Source organism: Staurois parvus, unplaced genomic scaffold (assembly GCF_062004578.1).
Source record: "Staurois parvus isolate SC_StPar_1 unplaced genomic scaffold, SC_StPar_1.0 ptg000505l, whole genome shotgun sequence".
NCBI lineage: Eukaryota > Metazoa > Chordata > Amphibia > Anura > Ranidae > Staurois > Staurois parvus.
The window spans coordinates 510,689-529,358 of record NW_028318301.1 but is presented as its reverse complement, the minus strand read 5'-3'; the positions used below and the strand labels follow the sequence as shown (position 1 = coordinate 529,358).

The window sequence follows — 18,670 nt, the reverse complement described above, 5'->3', positions numbered from 1 at the left end:
GTCCTGTCCAGGGACACAGGCCAAATTAAAGGTAAACATGGGGGCAGGGTCATGTGATGACATCACTGGGTGACCCCCCCATGTCTACCTGTCATTGGGTAAGTGTCTCTCCATAGGAAATGTAAAAAAAGGACAGGTAAACATGGGGGTGGAAGTCACCTGCTGACATCAACGGGTGACCCCACCCCGTCATTCAGTGAGTAATGTGCCCTGTGGAGAGACACTTGCACTGTGACAGCTAGCTAGACATGGGGGTAGGGCAGTGGTGTATTTAGGTTTTGTGCTGCCCTAGGCAAAACAAAAATCATCTGCCCCACAGACACCAACCAACACAACCCCCCCCTTCCTCCTCCTGTGGAGAGAGCCTGACGTTTGCCAACAACACCCCTGCCCCCCACCTGGGAGAGCCTTCCACTACCCCCATCCCCCCGTGGCAATAGAGAGACACTCATCTTCACAGCTCCGGACATCCCTGGTTTTGTGAGCCAGGCTCTACATACACCATCAAGCAGCCTCTCTCGGATCCCACCTGGTTCCCATGGGGCGCATGTCCCTTCTTTCATCCCTTCTTCTGGAGAGAGGTGCTGCCCCCCCCCTGAAAAATGCCGCCCTAGACAAGTGCCTTGTTTGCCTTGTGGTAAATACGCCACTGGGATAGGGTCATACCTGTCATTTAGGCATCGTTCAGTCACAAGCTGAATGATAGGTAAACTTGGGAGCGGGTTCATTTGGCGACATCACTGGATGACCCAAACCCCATGTTTACCTTTCACTTGGTGTGTGACGGGACACGGGAGCAGATGTGTTCAGGGAGCTGTGGGATTTTTTTTCATGCAGGTCGGCGGCCAGCGTTCATTGTAAATGACATAGGATCTACAGTACTTCATCATACCCCATTTATTTTTTAGTTTTTTTAAGAAAGGACTTGTCAAAAACTCTTCAATTAACCAATGAAACAACAACATAACAAAACAAAAAGTTATACACTATATTGCCAAAAGTATTGTGATGCCTGCCTTTACACACACGAGAACTTTAATGGCATCCCATTCTTAGTCCGTAGGTTATAACAGCTTCAACTCTTTTGGGAAGACTGTTTACAAGGTTTAGGAGTGTGTCTATGGGGATGTTTGACCATTCTTCCAAAAGCGCATTTATGAGGTCAGGCACTGATGTCGGACAAGAACGCCTGGCTTGCAGTCTCCGCTCTAATTCATCCCAAAGGTGTTCTGTCGGGTTGAGGACAGGACTCTGTGCAGGCCAGTCAAGTTCCTCCCCCCCCAAACTCGCTCATCCATGTCTTTATGGACCTTGCCTTGTCCACTGGTGAGCAGTCATGTTGGAACAGAAGGGGGCCATCCCCAAACTGTTCCCACAAAGTTGGGAGCATGAAATTGTCCAAAATGTCTTGGTATGCTGATGCCTTAAGAGTTCCCTTCACTGGAAAACAACCACACACCATAATCCCCCCTCCACCAAACTTTACACTTGGCACAATGCAGTCAGGGAAGTACCGTTCTCCTGGCAACTGCCAAACCCAGACACGTCCATCGGATTGCCAGACAGAGAAGCGGTATTTATCACTCCAAAGAATACGTCTCCACTGCTCTAGAGTCCAGTGTCGGCATGCTTTACACCACTGCATCCGACGCTTTGCATTGCTCTTGGTGATATAAGGCTTGGACACAGCTGCTTGGCCATGGAAACCCATTCCATGAAACTCTCTACGCACTGTTGTTGTGCAAATCTGAAGGCCACACAATGTTTGCAGGTCTTTAGCTATTGACTCTGCAGACAGTTGGCGACTTCTGTGCACTGTGTGCTTCAGCATGTGCTGACCCCACTCTGTCATTTTACATGGCCTACCACTTCATTGCTGAGTTGCTTTTGTTCCCAGTTTCTTCCACTTAGTGGTATCATAACAAACAGTTGACCGTGGAATATTTAGTAGCAATGAAATTGCATCAAATTGTATGTTGTGTGGCTTTGGTGTAGTGCTAGCCACAAGAATATTGTCTGGGTCTTCCTCAAATACTTTGCCCTGCAGCCAGGCACATAGACTCATTAACACGTTCTCCAATAACTAGTCTAGTCTAGGGGTGTTTTTTTTAGGACTTGATAGGGTTGAGGGAGATGAGTGGGATATTTCAAAATACGAACTATGTACATTTAAGGACTTTATCTAATATTCAGGATAAGCTACATTTGAGCTTGCTTAAATCAAACAGCGGACTTTAGCTTTAAGGCAGTAATAAAAGTAGTAGTAATAGTAACAATGGTAGTAGTAGTAACTTCTTTTGAGCTCCAGAGCAGTGTCCCTTTAAAAGTAGGCTGGGTGGACAAAGCTCTTCGGAACACCAGTCAGTGCTCCCTTTACTAGACCCACAGCTGACTTCCTAGCATCAGAGTGGGTTAAACAGCACTCAGTCTCCAAGATCCTTTAGGGGTGTCTGTACTCACAAGGCCCAAGAGCAGCTAGATGCGTTCCTCTGTGATACTAGACCATATCTTCAGTACAATCAGATTGCAAAGTACATTTTAATGCAATCAGATTCTTTGCTGTAAGACAGTAAATACCTTTCTTATGACAGTCACATTGTTAAAAGAGATCAATTGTTTAACAAAAAGTGACCAGATTCATTCCTGTATCACCTATGCATGGGCAATATTACATGTGTTGGCATGTTTTACACCCATTTGTGTGCATTTTGCGGGGTGAAGGTCTTGTTGCCATGCCATAGTCACATAAAAATTAATGCAACATCTACGTCTGTTTATTTAAATGGACCCTTACTGTGTTGCCATTTTAGGCACAATAGCTTAGCGGTTAGCACTTTTGCTTGCAGCACTTTCCTTGGCTCAAATCCCAAGCAGAATACTATCTGCATAAGGTTTGCTTGTTTTTTTCTGTACTTGTGTGGGGTTCTTCCGAATAATGTGATATATTCCTACACTCCAAAAGACATGCTAGCAGTTTAATTGACTTCTGTCTAAATTGGCCCTAGTATGTGTATGTATGCATGTGAGCTAAAAACCTTAGATTATAAGCTCCCTAAGGACAGGTTCAGAATGTACTATATGTAAAAATGCTGTATAAATTGTTGGGACTATACAAATACCTTTAATAAGAAAATGTAAAAAAAAAATTTAAGAAAAAAAGATACACTCTGCAACACAGCTTAGATGTTTGAACATCATTGCAACCACTGTTTGTTTGTTTTTTTCGGTCTGAAGTGTGTTCCTGGGCAATATAACATGCACATTAGGTCCTGTAGACTCCTATGCATGTGCATTCATTATTTGCATTTTATATACTATATTTTGTGTGTCTAAAGATTTTACTAAGGCTAAGTTGACCTTTAGTAACATGTTACACTCATATTCAATGTGTAACTTGTTACTAAAGCAGCAGCGCTGGAGGCCCCCCCCCCCCCCAGTCCCTGATTGTGACAGCAGGTGGGGGATCCTTTCCCTGTACCATCACAATTTAAAAACAGCGCGGATGTGCGGAGTTCAGCTGCAACATTCATTCAGAGTTCCGTGAATGAATGAACTACAAGTCCCATCTTCCACCGTGGCCGAGAGCTTGTAGTGAACTGTGAGGGGCCCTGGTGAGTGGTGGTTTACCTGCAAAAAAAATGTGAATATACAGTATCTCACAGAAGTGAGTACACCCCTCACATTTTTGTAAATATTTTATTATATCTTTTCATGTGACAACACTGAAGAAATGACACATGCTACAATGTAAAGTAGTGAGTATACAGCTTGTACAACAGTGTAAATTTGCTGTCCACTTAAAATAACTCAACACACAGCCATTAATGTCTAAACCGCTGGCAACAAAAGTGAGTACACCCCTAAGTGAAAATGTCCAAATTGGGCCCAAAGTGTCAATATTTTGTGTGGCCACCATTATTTTCCAGCACTGCATTAACCCTGTTGGACATGGAGTTCACCAGAGCTTCACAGGTTGACACTGGAGTCCTCTTCAACTCCTCCATGACGACATCACGGAGCTGGTGAATGTTAGAGATCTTGCACTCCTCCACCTTCCATTTGAGGATGCACCACAGATGCTCAATAGGGTTTAGGTCTGGAGACATGCTTGGCCAGTCCATCACCTTTACCCTCAGCTTCTTTAACAAGGCAGTGGTCGTCTTGGAGGTGTGTTTGGGGTCGTTATGTTGGAATACTGCCCTGCAGCCCAGTCTCCAAAGGGAGGGGGATCATGCTCTGCTTCAGTATGTCACAGTACATTTCAGCATTCATGGTTCCCTCAATGAACTGTAGCTCCCCAGTGCAGCACTCATGCAGCCCCAGACCATGACACTCCCACCACCATGCTTGACTGTAGGCAAGACACATTTTTCTTTGTACTCCTCACCTGGTTGCCGCCACACACACTTGACACCATCTGAACCAAATACGTTTATCTTGGTCTCATCAGACCACCGGACATGGTTCCAGTAATCCATGTGCTTAGTCTGCTTACCTTCAGCAAACTGTTTGCAGGCTTTCTTGTACATCATCTTTAAAAGAGGCTTCCTTCTGGGACAACAGCCATGCAGACCAATTTGATGCAGTGTGCGGCCTATGGTCTGAGCACTGACAGGCTGACCCCCCACCCCTTCAACCTCTGCAGCAATGCTGGCAGCACTCATATGTCTATATCCCAAAGACAACCTCTAGATATGACGCTGAGCACGTGCATTCAACTTCTTTGGTTGACCAAGGAGTGGCCTGTTCTGAGTGGAACCTGTCCTGTTAAACTGCTGTATGGTCTTGACCACCATGCTGCAGCTCAGTTTCAAGGTCTTGGCAATCTTCTTATAGCCTAGGTCATCTTTATGTAGAGCAACAATTCTTTTTTTCAGATCCTCAGAGTTCTTTGCCATGAAGTGCCATGTTGAACTTCCACTGACCAGAATGAGAGCTATAACACCAAATTTAACACACCTGCTCCCCATTAACAACTGAGACCTTGTAACACTAAGGAATCACATGACACCGTGGGAGGGAAAATGGCTAATTGGGCCCAATTTGGACATTTTCACTTAGGGGTGTACTCACTTTTGTTGCCAGCGGTTTAGACATTAATGACTGTGTGTTGAGTTATTTTGAGGGGACAGCAAATTTACACTGTTATACAAGCTGTACACTCACTACTTTACATTGTAGCAAAGTGTCATTTCTTCAGTGTTGTCACATGAAAAGATAGAATAAAATATTTACAAAAATGTGAGGGGTGTACTCACTTCTGAGAGTTACTGTATGTATATATATAGATATATATATATATATCTATATATATTTTTTTTTTTTACCAAAAAACTACATATATATAGCAGGACCCTCTGATTCCTCTTATATTGAACATATTGTAACCATACTGTAAACCTTCATTTTGTAAAGGACTGAACAAACTGTTCACACTATATAAATCCTGTATAACAATATTAATACATGTAAACAAGTTCCTAGTGCACATTTACCTGATGCTTTTTAAGAGTAATCCTGTGGTAGTCAATGGCATCTAGTTATTGAAAAATTTCCTGCCCTCAGTGCTTCAAAATTGTGTTTTCTTTTTATGAAAGGCTGTCCCAGCTCCCCAGTCTAAGCATTGCCAGCTTGATCTCTATAACTGATCCAGTTAAGTTGAGATAACTATAACTTAGCAGCATTGGCAGTCAGTGACTTGACCAAATGACATCTTGCTGATCATAGAAAGCTTTAATTGAAATCGTGTGCAGATCATCACAGATGGTTGAGTTGAAAAACCATAGTATATCTAGCTCCAGCAATTGCATGTGCTCAGAACAGAAACCAAAGCCACAATGGGGTAAAAGGGTGGGAGTAGCTATACAGAACATCTCCTAGCTATGGTGTTAGGAAGGGACAAAACTATTTAAAGGCAAACAGACAATGCAGGTGTAACATGATAATGGAAATATTGAGTATAATGTTCTGTAATTTGTATATGTCTACCCACAAAGTGCCAAGCTTTGATTAAGGCTTTAATAAATATATGAATTTCTATTTATGTACTTTTCTCAATTTTTGTTTATTTTTTGCAGTCCATTTGATAAAGATGACCAACCTTCTGCAGCCAGCACAGTAAATAAAGCCCCCACTGTGAACAAACGATTTTCAACATATAACCCTAGTCCTCCAGACACCCCATCACTGCGGGAACATGCTTTCTATGTAAGTGCTCCATGGTTTTAAATACTTTGATGTTCTTGTATTTTTGAGTATTCTGATTCTTCTTCTGATAGTTTGGGGTTGTCTTTTTATCTGACTGCATGTAAGTGCAATTAGGGCTAGTTCACATAAGATACAGTCCAGTGCATTTCTTTCTGTATCAAAAATGCATGTACAGTATTTTCCATGTATTCCAATGGCCCTAGTTCACACCAGTGCATTCAGTTCCAGTCAGTTTCCGGAGCAGAAAAAAAAAGTAGAACATGCTGCACTTTTTTTGCATAGAGCTGTACTGGAACATACAAACTGCATCAAAACTGCACCAAAATGGAGTGTGGTGTGAACCGTAAGCAAAAACGTATCCGGAATGCATCTGGAGTGCGTTTTGTGGTGTGAACTGGCCCTAAGGGCCGGTTCACACTATAGAAATGCAGTCCAAACATGTTCCGGCTGCGTTTCTGCATGCGCGTTCCGATGTGTTTTTTATGCTTTCCAGTTCATTCTTTCTACTCTCTTTTTCTTCAATTTAAATAGGGACATGTGTGTTCTAATGCGTTTTTAGTGTGTTCCGGTGTGCTCCCAAGTGTTTTTGGGACCACGTTCCAGTACAGTTCTGTGCAGGAAAAATGCAAGTTGTTTCTACTTTTTTCTGCAACTGCAAGCACTGATGTGAACTATGACATTGACAACCATATAACCTACGTTCTGTGCGTTTTCAGTGCAGAAAAAGCACACACTGAAACGCATGTAGTGTGAACTGGCTCTTAAAGCTAAATATTTTTAGTGATCTTAGAAAATAAAACATGCCTGAATAAATACATGATCTTCAAACTGATATCCTTTTCTTTGCTGTCTTTCCATTTGTCCAGGAAAGATTTCAGTGTTTCCAGACTTGGGAAAGCACACCTGGCCAAAGCTGCACATGATCCGTGAAACGTTAATTGAGAAATTGTGTCAGAGCTGCTAAGACTCCAGGATTGCCACATCATCCCTTTAAAACCGAACACATATTATTAAGGCTCCGTTCACATCAAATCTGATTTTGAAATCTTGCGACTTATAGTAGAGTCGCACGATTTCATAATCGGGTGAGATGCCGATTTTCTTGCGATTTGTAAAACTCCTGACACAGATGTTTATGCAAATCGCAACATGTACTTCTTTTGAAATCGGTGCCACTCCGACCAAGTCAGAACCGCACCGATATGACTGCTCTGATAGCAGACAATAGGGTGCAACTTGGCATGCGATTTGCAAGACGCAGGGCATGCAATTCGCATGCCAAGTCGCATCCAGTGTGAACCAGCTCTTACACAGGTTCTGAGGCTAATATAATGCAGATAAGGTACTAAGTGAGTTCAATTACCACCTTAATCAGCCACAGAGCCTGTGTAATTATTACAGTATGTGTTTGGGTTTTAAGGAATGAGGTGGCAACCCTATCATACACTTATATCTCATCCAACCAGATTAATGTTTATGAACAAGACTACTATGTAAGTTGGCTAAAAGCATAGTTTAGAACCCAGGAAGAGTTTTAGTAATTTGTTATAGGTTTATGGAAGCTAGTTTAAGTGCTTGCTTAACCGCTTGCCCGCCGCCCTATAGTAGAAGTACTGCTACAGGGTGGCAGGGCTGCGCAAAAGCACGCATATATACGTGATATGCATTTCCGGGTAGGGCACCCGGCGATCACCTTGTAAAGTAGACAGGGGAGAGATCTGTGTGTAAACTACACAGGTCCCTCTCCTGCCAGCAAGGACATGCTGTCTTTTTTATTTCTCTGCAAAGCAGAGAAATACAAAGCAGCATGTCTCCGTAGTAAAACAGCACACATAGTAAAACGCGCACAGTTAACCCTTTGATTGTCAAAAGTTAACCCCTTCCTGCCCAGTGTCATTAGTACAGTGTCAGTGCTTTTTATTAGCACTGATCACTGTGTTAGTATCACTGGGGATGTCAGTGGCAGTTAGTTCCCACCCAGTGTCAGAATGCCTGCCGCAGTCCCACTACAAGTTGCTGATTGCCACCATTGCGGTATATAAAAAAAATCCAGTATATATACCGCCATTTTAGATGCTATGACTTTCAACTAAACCAATTAATTTACACGTATTGAGATTGTTTTCAGCAAAGACATGTAGCAGGATACATTTTGGCCTATATTTATGATGAAATTTGATTTTTTAAATTTTTGTACTGGATATGTTTTATAGCAAAATGTCAACAATACTGTTTTTTTTTTTTCAAAATTGTCGGTCTTTTTTTGTTTATAGCGCAAAAAATAAAAACCACACAGGTGATCAAATACCACCAAAAAAAGCTCTATTTGTGGGGAAAAAGGGACATACTGTTCATTTATGTACATCATTGCATGACTGTGCAATTATCAGTTAAACCACTTGACCTCCAGAAGATTTACCCCCCTTAATGACCAGGCCTCTTTTTGCTACTCGGCGCTGCACTAATAATTCAACTGATAATTGCGTGGTCATGCAATGCTGCACCCAAACTAAATTTATGTCCTTTTTTTCACACAAATAGAGCTTTCTTTCGGGGGTATTTGATCACCTGTGCGCTTTTTATTTTTCACTCTATAAACAAAAAAAGGCCAAAAATTTTGAAGAACAACAATATTTTTTACTTTCAGCTATAAAAAATATATAGTAAACTCAAAGTTGGTTATAAATTTAGGCTAAAATGTATTCTGCTACATGTTTTTGGTAAAAAAAATCCCAATAAGTGTATATTGATTGCTTTGTGTGACAGTTATAGCGTCTACAAACTATGGTATAGATACTGCAATTTACGCCATTATTTTGCTATACAGCGCTGCGCTAGTTTAACGGACAATTGCGCGGTCATGCAATATGGTACATAAATAAAATTTACATCTTTTTTTTCCCCACAAATTGAGCTTTCTTTCGGTGGTATTTGATCGCCTGTGTGGTTTTTATTTTTTGCGCTATAAAAAAAAAGGCTGACAATTTTGAGGAAAAAAAACAATATTTTGCACTTTTTGCTATAAAACATGTCCAGTAAAAAACAATGTAAAACTCAAATTTAGTCATACATTTCTGCCAAAATGCATTCTGCGACATGTCTTTCCAAAAAAAAAAACCCAATACGTGTAATTTAATTGGTTTACCTGAAAGTTATAGCGTTTACAAATGGCGGGAAAGATACTGGGATTTTTAGTTTTTTTTTATACTAATAATGGCGGCGATCAGCGACTTATGGCGGGACTGCGGCGGACATTCTGACATTGGGGGGTACTGACTTGGGGTCACTGACATCCCCAGTGACACCAATACAGTGATCAGTGCAAAAAAAAAAAACACTGACACTGTACTAATGGCACTGGGGAGGAAGGGGTTAAGTTTATTTTTCAGGGAAAGGGTTAACTGTGTGAGGGGAGTGTTTTACTAGGGGGCGGGGGTGTGTACTGCAGGGAACACTGCTGATCGGGAGAGAGAAACTCTTCTCTCTCCCGATCAGCGTGTCCTGGAGCTGTCAGGGAACTGACAGAAAGCACAGCTACTGCAGCTGTGCTCTCTGTCAGCGATTGCCGCCGATCGCCGGGACATAGCCGGTAACAACCCGCTGTGACCCGGCGACTGACATCCGCGGCTGTGATCGGCGGGACAGGTAGGGCGGCGGCGCACCTCGCATGTGTCCCGTTTACAAAACGCACGTTTTAAAACGTGCTTTTGCCCAGCCGTGCCACCCTGCCGCCGTATTTATACAGTGGCTGGGCGGCATGTGGTTAAAGTAATGCAGCGCCGTATCACAAAAAATGGCCTGGTCAGGAAGGGGGGTAAATCCTCTGGAGGGTTATGTAAATGGCCCAAATTAAAAAATAAAATAAAAATTGCTTCTCTGCTTGTGTACTTTCCTGTTGACTTTCTTGCTCTACAAGTCTGTTAATTTATTTCTTGCTACTTTATGTAGCACTACCCCCCTGAAGATTTGGGTCCCCCTATAGTCCTGCATAGCCAGGCAACACATATTTTCTTCAGACTTGCATTCCAGCTTGCATACAAGAGACCATAAACAGTTCTTAAGCTTGGTTTTCAAGTTTTATTAGGGGTATTTGAATTTGGATGTGGCAATGGGTGTATGGGATACCCAAGGAACAGTAAACTTAGGACATCTTCCTGGAAACTATGTACAATTCTTTTTACAGCAAACAGTTCTTTCTTGGAGAACTCTCCAGCCTCTCCTAGTGTACCACTCCAGACCCCAGATCAATCCTCTTCTCATCCAGCTATCTGGAGGAAATCCCTGGGCAAGGGGATGCATAGCCTGCCACTTTACGTTGAAACAGTCCCGCATAAAGAGCTAGTCAGGTTTCCCACCAGAATGCTCTTTCCCCATAACTGATGTAGGATTACTCACTCTTCCAATCTTGTGTGGTTGTTTGGTTTATGGCTGCCTTCAGGCTTTCTGCTGAGCTGGCTTCTTCCCTGCTGCACAGGGAGTCCTTTCGCAGGGGGTTCCTAAGATTGAGTGATCCTCCTTTCCAGTACCTCTGCCTGGAGGTAGGTCCTTTCCCACCAAGCCCCCACCCAAGCTCCTGCATCTCAGCCTGGTTTATGTGTTCCAGACAAACTTTCTCCTGCCTCTGAGCAGGCTCAGCTACTCTTAACAGCTGTCCTAATCCCATACCAAGCCTTCTGCCTGGAGATTGGCCAGGATCCCGCAAGAGAGTTCCTTCTCACCCCTGCCCACTGAGTTCTAGAGACTTCTCCAAGTCTCTAAATCAGGAGGAGGTATCAGCGAGCTGATGTGCAGAGCCTTTGACCCCTCTGACTTTAATCCAGGCTGCTACTCAGATTTTTAACAAAAACAAATTTAGCTAGCTTCCCCTAGCTAATTAGGACAGTGCTACATTTATAATTTTACAGAAAAACACAAACTACCAGGCACACAAATTAAATAAGATTTACAGTTTATGCCAGTAGCCTTGCAGTGAGATGCACTTAAAATATACTTGTCCTAGATCAAGGTAAATAAAGCTGTGCTGCTGTTGTAGTGGTGTTGGATGAGCTAGTTGTGATCGGTAGTAGGGGTCTGTTGAGGACAGGATTAGTTGTGCAGAATTACAGGTGCTCAATTGTGTGTTTATGTTCTTTACTGTAGAAGACTTGCTTGGCTTTGAACTTCATTTGTTTAGGGTATGCTTTTTGTTTCTAGAAAAATGGTATATAGTCTGAATACAACTAATGAAGTGCTTAAACCACTTGATGACAAGCATGTTAAACCCCCTTCCTATCCAGGGCATTTTTCAGTTTAAAGGCACTGTGATACTTTGACAAATAATTATTTGGCCATGTAACACTGCTTCCAAATTAATTTCACATAATTTTTTGGGGACAGATACAGCTTTCTTTCTGTTTCAAAATCCTTCTAATAGCTTTTATTTCCATACACACAAATGCATTGGGAACACTACACATTCTATTCCAAATCAAAACATGAAGAAAAATATATCAAATTTGTGTTGTTCCTCTAAACAAAATTGAAGAAAAGTGAATATTAGACTGTTCAAAAAAATAACATTGTTTGTATTGTTCTTTACAAACTCAAACATTCACTATTTAGTTGTATAAGCACTGTTTCTGAGAACTGCTGTACATCTGTGTTGCATGGAGTCAACCAACTTCTGACACCTGTGAACAGGTATTCCAGCCCAGGATGATTGGACTACTTTCCACAGTTCTTCTCTATGTCTTGATTTTGCCTCAGAAACTGCATTTTTTTATGTCACCCCACAAGTTTTCTATTGGATTAAGATCCAGGGATTGGGCTGGCCACTTCATGACGTCAATCTTGTTGGTCTGGAACCAAGATGTTGCACGTTTCCTGGTGTGTTTGGGGTCGTTGTCTTGTTGGAACACCCATTTCAAGGGCATTTCCTCTTCAGCATAAGGCAGCATGACCTCTTCAAGCATTCTGATGTATTCAAACTGATTCATGATCCCTAGTATGCGATAAATAGGCCCAACATCGTAGTATGAGAAACATCCCCATATCATGATGCTTGCGCAACCATGCTTCACTGTCCTCACAGTGTACTGTGGCTTGAATTCAGTGTTTGGGGGTCGTCTGACAAACTGTCTCCGGCCACTTGACCCAAAAAGAACAATCTTACTTTCATCAGTCCACAAAATGTTGCGCCATTTCTCTTTAGGCCAGTCAATGTGCTCTTTGGCAAATTGTAACCTCTTCAGCACGTCTTTTTTTCAACAGTGGGACTTTGCGGGGGCTTCTTGCAGATAGCTTGGCTTCACATAGGCGTCTTCTAATTGTAACAGTACTCACAGGTAACTTTAGACCTTCTTTGATCTTCCTGGAGCTGATCGTTGGCTGAGTTCTTCCCATTTTGGCTATTCTTCTATCCATTCGAATGGTAGGTTTTCGCTTTCTTCCACGTCTTTCAGGTTTTGGTTGCCATTTTAAAGCATTTGCGATCATTTTAGCTGAGCAGCCTATCATTTTCTGCACTTCTTTATATGTTTTCCCCTCTCCAATCAACTTTTTAATCACGGTACACTGTTCATCTGAACAATGTCTCGAACAACCTATTTTCCTCAGAATTTCAGAGAGAAATGCACTGTAACCAGCATATACAACATTTGCTGCCTTCCTTCCTTAAATAAGGGCAATAATTACCACCTGTTTTTCAAAGAATGAATGACCTCACTAATAGAACTTAACACTGCTATTATTTTGAACATGCCCCTTTCAATTAGTGATTCAATGACACAGAATCAGCAGCATGCATGTCATGCCTGTTGGGTCTGTTGGATTTCTATTACTCTACTACACCTGCTAGTAAATTATTTGCCATGTAGAAATATCATTTCTACCAAAAATTGATCAGGCTAGTGATGTCTGACTGCTATTATTTTGAACACAACTGTATATATATACACAAACACAGTGCTCAGCATAAAGGTGTACGTTTATTAAGCAGAGATAATTTATCACATTTTAGTTCTCTGCAGTACTCAGAGAAAAATCATCTCCTCTGTCCCTGTTTATGAAGCAGAGAACATTTGTTCTGAGAAAGAAGGAGAAGAGAGGAGATGTTTTTTTCCTCGGAGAACAGCTGAAATCTGTGTAGAAGGGGGGGGGGCTGCATGTGATCTGATATACAGACATAAACATATATACTGTAGGTATAATTTATATCAATGTTTAACTCTGCTGGTGTTGATATTAGGAAGAAAGAAACCTTCTTCCTCACATCACAGCAGCTTCTCACCCATTTTCTCCAGCTCTGGCTGGAGAATCTGGGATGGAGATATTTTAAAGAGATGGCCAGTGAGATGTTCAAATCTCAACTTCATCAACTGACCATCTTTGTAAAAGTGAATGACAGAAGGGTGTGCCCTGTGATGAGAAGTGAAGAAAATGTTCTCTATTTCTCACTTCAGCTTCATAAACTGGCACACCTGAGATCACCTGTGATCATCAGGATCTCAGCTTTTCTCTCTTTCATAAACGGACACCAAAATGAGTACACCCCAACAGATTTATCAGAAAACCTTTACTTTCCTTTCAGAATCAATTTTTTTTTATGGGACACAATACTAAAAAATACACACAGGGGCGGACTGACCATTTGAAAACGCGGGTACTGCCCGAGGGCCCAGGGTCAGTAGGGGGCCCCATGAGATGCCCCTGGTACCTTTTTCATAGGCTTTTTTAAATTTGGGCAAGGACACAGGGGCCCCGTGATCCCCTATTGCCGGGGGTCCCATGAGTTGTCAGTCCACCCCTGCTCCCACAGATGCGGGCCACCATTGATTGCAAACAAGATTTGTTAATTTGTACACACAAAGTATTTTTCCTAACAAATTCATTCAAGACCATGTTGCAATAATGAATATACCTCAATGAAATCTTTTGAGCAAAGCTACATTTTAGACAAAATCCTAATTAACAAGGATTCAACTACAGGAGAGTCTAATTATTTATTAAACAGGTGTCCAGCAGACAGTTGATTATAAAAGGACTTTACTTAGCAAAGAAAACCCCTTCCCATTTCATGCTGTCAGCAATGGCACCACATGGAGGAGAAATGTCACAGGGCCTGAGAACAAAAATCATTTCTTTACAAAAGAAGGGTGAAAGCTACAAGAAGATCAGCAAAGCTTTATTTATCAGTCAAAATACTGTAGCAAAGGTAATACAAAAATGTAACAAAAATGGAACTGAAACTAGTTCACAGAGACATGCAGGCCGTCCACGGAAGTTAACACCTCGGCAGGATCGTCTTGTGATAAGACAGGTTGAAGAAAGTCGCCATGCAAGTTCACTGCAGTTAGCTAAAGAAGTAGAATGCCATACTGGGGTGATTGTTTCCCACGACACAATATTGCATACACTGCAGATTAATGGTATGCATGGGTGTCATCCACAAAGGAAGCCATCCTAGAATTTGCCAGGGCCCAAGCTGAAAAAGAAGTGTACTGGGACTCTGGAGTGATGAGACCAAGATAAGTGTAATGGCTTCAAAACTGTATGGCGTTTCAAAGGTGAAAAGTACAAGAAAAATGCATGGTGCCTACAGTGAAACATGGTGGTGGCAGTATCCTTCTGTGGGTCTGCATGATTGCTGCTGGTGTTCAGGAGCTGAATTTCATTGATGGTATCATAAATTCACAGATGTACTGCTCCATATTGAAAGAGAAGATGCTACCATCACACTGTGACCTTGGATGTCGTGTACTTTTCCAACATGACAATGATCCAAAACACACATTTAAAGGCCACTATTGCATTTCTAAAGAAGAACAGGGTGAAAGTGATTCAGTGGCCAAGTATGTCTCCTGATCTGACCTCAATCGAACACCTATGGGGAATTCTAGAGACAAATTGAGCATCACTCTCCATCCAGCATCCAGGCAGGTAATTCTTGAAGAATGGAAAAAGATAGATGTTGCAGTATGTCACCAACTTGTTAATTTCATGCCTAGAAGACTTGGTACTGTCCTTCCAAACCATGGAGGTCATACAAAATACTAGATGATGTAGTTTTTGTTGTGGGGTGTATTCATTTTTGCATCAACTAATTTGAGTAAAATTTAAAATTTTGTAATCCAAGTTATATTGTTAACTTTACTTTCATGTAATGAGCTAAACAAATGTTCTATAGAACTCAGTTTTGTCAAAATGTTGGAAATTGTTCTTGTGTTCTTTGAGATATTGATTAAAATCTTACTTTTCAAAAGGGGTGTACTCATTTATGCTGAGCACTGTATATATATATCAGCAAATTCTTGCTGTGGTGCCTAATCTTCCCCTCCAATAGTGTACATATACCAGTTATGTTAGGCTGACTGGTCTGTGGTTCCCTGGTATATACAGTGCTCAGCATAAATGAGTACACCCCTTTTGAAAAGTAAGATTTTATTCAATATCTCAATGAACACAAGACCAATTTCCTAAATGTTGACAAAACGAGTTTTATAAAACATTTGTTAAATTCATTACATGAAAGTACGATTAATAATTTAATTTGGATTACAAAATTTTTAGTTTTGCTCAAATGAGTTCATGCAAAAATGAACACACCTTGATGTTCGAGTTAAACATAAGTTCAACTTGAACATCGGGTGTTCGCCGAACACATGGACGGTAAGGGTGTTTGTTGGACTTTTCGCCCACTGAGCGCCCCACAATGCACTGTGCTCTCACAGTGCATTTTGAGAGTCATGATTGGCCAAAGCAATGCACCTGACCGCAGGTCAGGTGCAATGCTTTGGCCAATCACAGCACAATGCACTGAGAGAGAGGGAGTCATGATTGACCAGAGTCTCTGCGACTTTGACCAATCGTGGTTCTCGGTTGGTGTTGTGTAGTGTGTTGGTGGAGTTTAGTGAAGTTAGTTAGTGGTGTGTTAGGAGACAGTGTAGTGTAGTCAGTGTATTTGGGTGTTGTGAAGAACAGTGAAGTGTCAGTGTTTTTTACAGCATTTCTGCATCACTGCTCTCTGTTCACAATCTCATCACCTTCACAGTCTCCTCATCCTCTAACACCTATCCCACCAAACAGCAAACAATTACCAGCAGAAATCTCCGAAACTTGAACCTAGCTCCCTTTCACTCTGCAACTGACCAACTCTGTGACAGCATCAATCCCCTGTCCTGCCCTGACCTGGCCACTGCTGTCTACAACAACTTGTTTTCCCCTGCTTTAGACTTGATTGCTCCCCTAACAACATGAAGCATCAGGCCCCGACCGCTACAACCTTGGCAGACTGACCATACCCGAAATCTCAAACAACATAGTCGTGCGCTGGAGCGATTATGGCGTAAAGCCAAATCCCACCAAGCATACACCCGTTATAAACCTGCCTTCCTAACATACACTTCCTCCCTTCATGCTCCTAAACAAGCCTTCTTTGTCACTCTCATTAATACCTTCTCTTCCAGTCCTCGTCGGCTCTTCTCTTCTTTTAACTCTCTACTTTCTCCACCTCCACCACCACCCAGCGCCTCACTTACTGCCCACAAGATTGCACACCATTTCAAAAACAAGATTGACGCAATTCGTAGGGACATCGCCACTACACAGACACCCACCCCACTTAGCATTCCTCATACCATACCAACCTCAACACTTTCCTCCTTTGACCTCGCTACCACCGAAGAGGTCACTAAGGTCTTCTCATAAGCACGCCTCACCACCTGCCCCCTGGACCCTGTCCCCTCACAACTCCTTCGGTCACCCTCCTCTTCCATCCTATGCTCCCTCACTCACATCTTCAATCTTTTCTTCTCTACAGGTGCCTTCCCCTCCCGTCTAAAGCACGCGCACATCACTCCCATGCTTACAAAACCCTCCCTTGACCCCACCAACCTGAACAACCTAAGACCCATCTCCCTGCTGCCATTTACCTCTAAACTCCTAGAACGCTTAGTCTACAATCGTCTGAGCTCCCACCTCACCGACAACAACCTTCTCGACCCTTTACAGTCTGGCGTTCACCCTCTACACTCAACTGAAACTGCCCTACTAAAACTCTCTAATGATCTACTAACTGCTAAAACCAATGGCCACTATTCAATACTCCTACTACTCGACCTCTCCGCGGCTTTTGGCACGGTAGACCATCCCCTCCTCCTCAAAAAACTACACTCTCTTGGCCTCAGAGACTCCGCTCTCCCCTGGTTCTCCTCCTATCTATCGCAGTGCTCCTTCAGTGTTACCTATAACGCTTCCACCTCCTCTTCAATCCCTCTCTCTGTAGGGGTCCCTCAACGTTCTGTCCTTGGACCCCTTCTCTTCTCCATCTACACCTCCTTCCTTGGTCACTTGATAAACTCCCACAGCTTCAAGTACCATCTCTATGCTGATGACATGCAAATCTATCTGTCTACCCCTCACCTCACCCCTTCAGTCTCTACTCGCATCACTAGCCTACTAGGTGACATATCGGCTTGGTTGTCACTCCACTTCCTCAAACTCAACCTTTCCAAAACTGATCTCTTAGTATTCCCCCCTGCCCGTGTCACCTCCACTGACTTCACCATAAATATCAGTAACACAATCATCAGTCCATCCCCTCATGCCAGGGTACTAGGTGTAATCCTAGACTCCCATCTGTCCTTCGAGCCCAAGATCCAATCGCTGACAAAATCATGTAGACTACACCTCCGCAACATCTCCAAGATATGACCGTTCCTAACCCCGGAAACCACTAAGCTACTTATTCACTCCCTTGTCATATCACGCCTCGTCTATTGTAACTCCCTCCTCATTGGCCTACCTCATCGCAGGCTATCCCCACTTCAGTCTATCATGAACGCTGCTGCCAGACTCATCCACCTTACTAACTGTTCTGTATTTGACACCCCTCTCTGCAAATCCCTCCACTGGTTCCCAGTTGCTCAACGGATAAAATTCAAAACACTAACAATGACATATAAAGCCGTCCACAACACTGCCCCAATTTACATAACCGATCTTATCTCTAAATATCACCCAAACCATACTCTCCGCTCCTCGCAAGACCTCCTACTCTCTAGCTCCCTTATCTCCTCCTCCCATGCTCGTCTCCAAGAATTTTCCAGGGCGTCACCCATCCTCTGGAACTCCCTACCCCAATCTATCAGACTATCGCCTACTCTACTTAGGGAAGCCTATCCCGCCCTCTGCTAATACTGGAATCCTCTACTCTTCCAACCACTCCATCCCCCAGTTATTACCTATTGTACCATTCACCCCTCCCTCCTAGATTGTAAGCTCCAAGGAGCAGAGCCCTCAAATCCTTCTTGTATTGAACTGTATTGTTACTGTATTGTCTCCCACTATAATGTAAAGCGCTGAGCAAACCATTGGCGCTATTAAAATCCTGTATAATAATAAAAAACTGATGTTTAAATTTTTTTTCAGGTTCTGTTGCTGCATTATTAGTATTCCACCTTCTGTGTCACAGGTTTCCTTTTCTTTT

The 18,670-nt window shown here is 42.5% G+C and overlaps 1 protein-coding gene across 2 annotated transcripts in view; it reads left to right on the top strand.

The window, feature by feature from the left end:
* The window catches only part of LOC149451927 (rho family-interacting cell polarization regulator 1-like), a 1,274,165-nt gene that overhangs the window by 1,068,325 nt on the left and 187,170 nt on the right, over positions 1-18,670 (top strand). For both annotated transcript variants that reach the window (XM_089689951.1, XM_089689952.1), the window contains exon 12: positions 6,078-6,207. In XM_089689951.1, the coding sequence (XP_089546077.1) occupies positions 6,078-6,207 (130 nt within the window). The remainder of the gene's footprint in view (positions 1-6,077; positions 6,208-18,670) is intronic.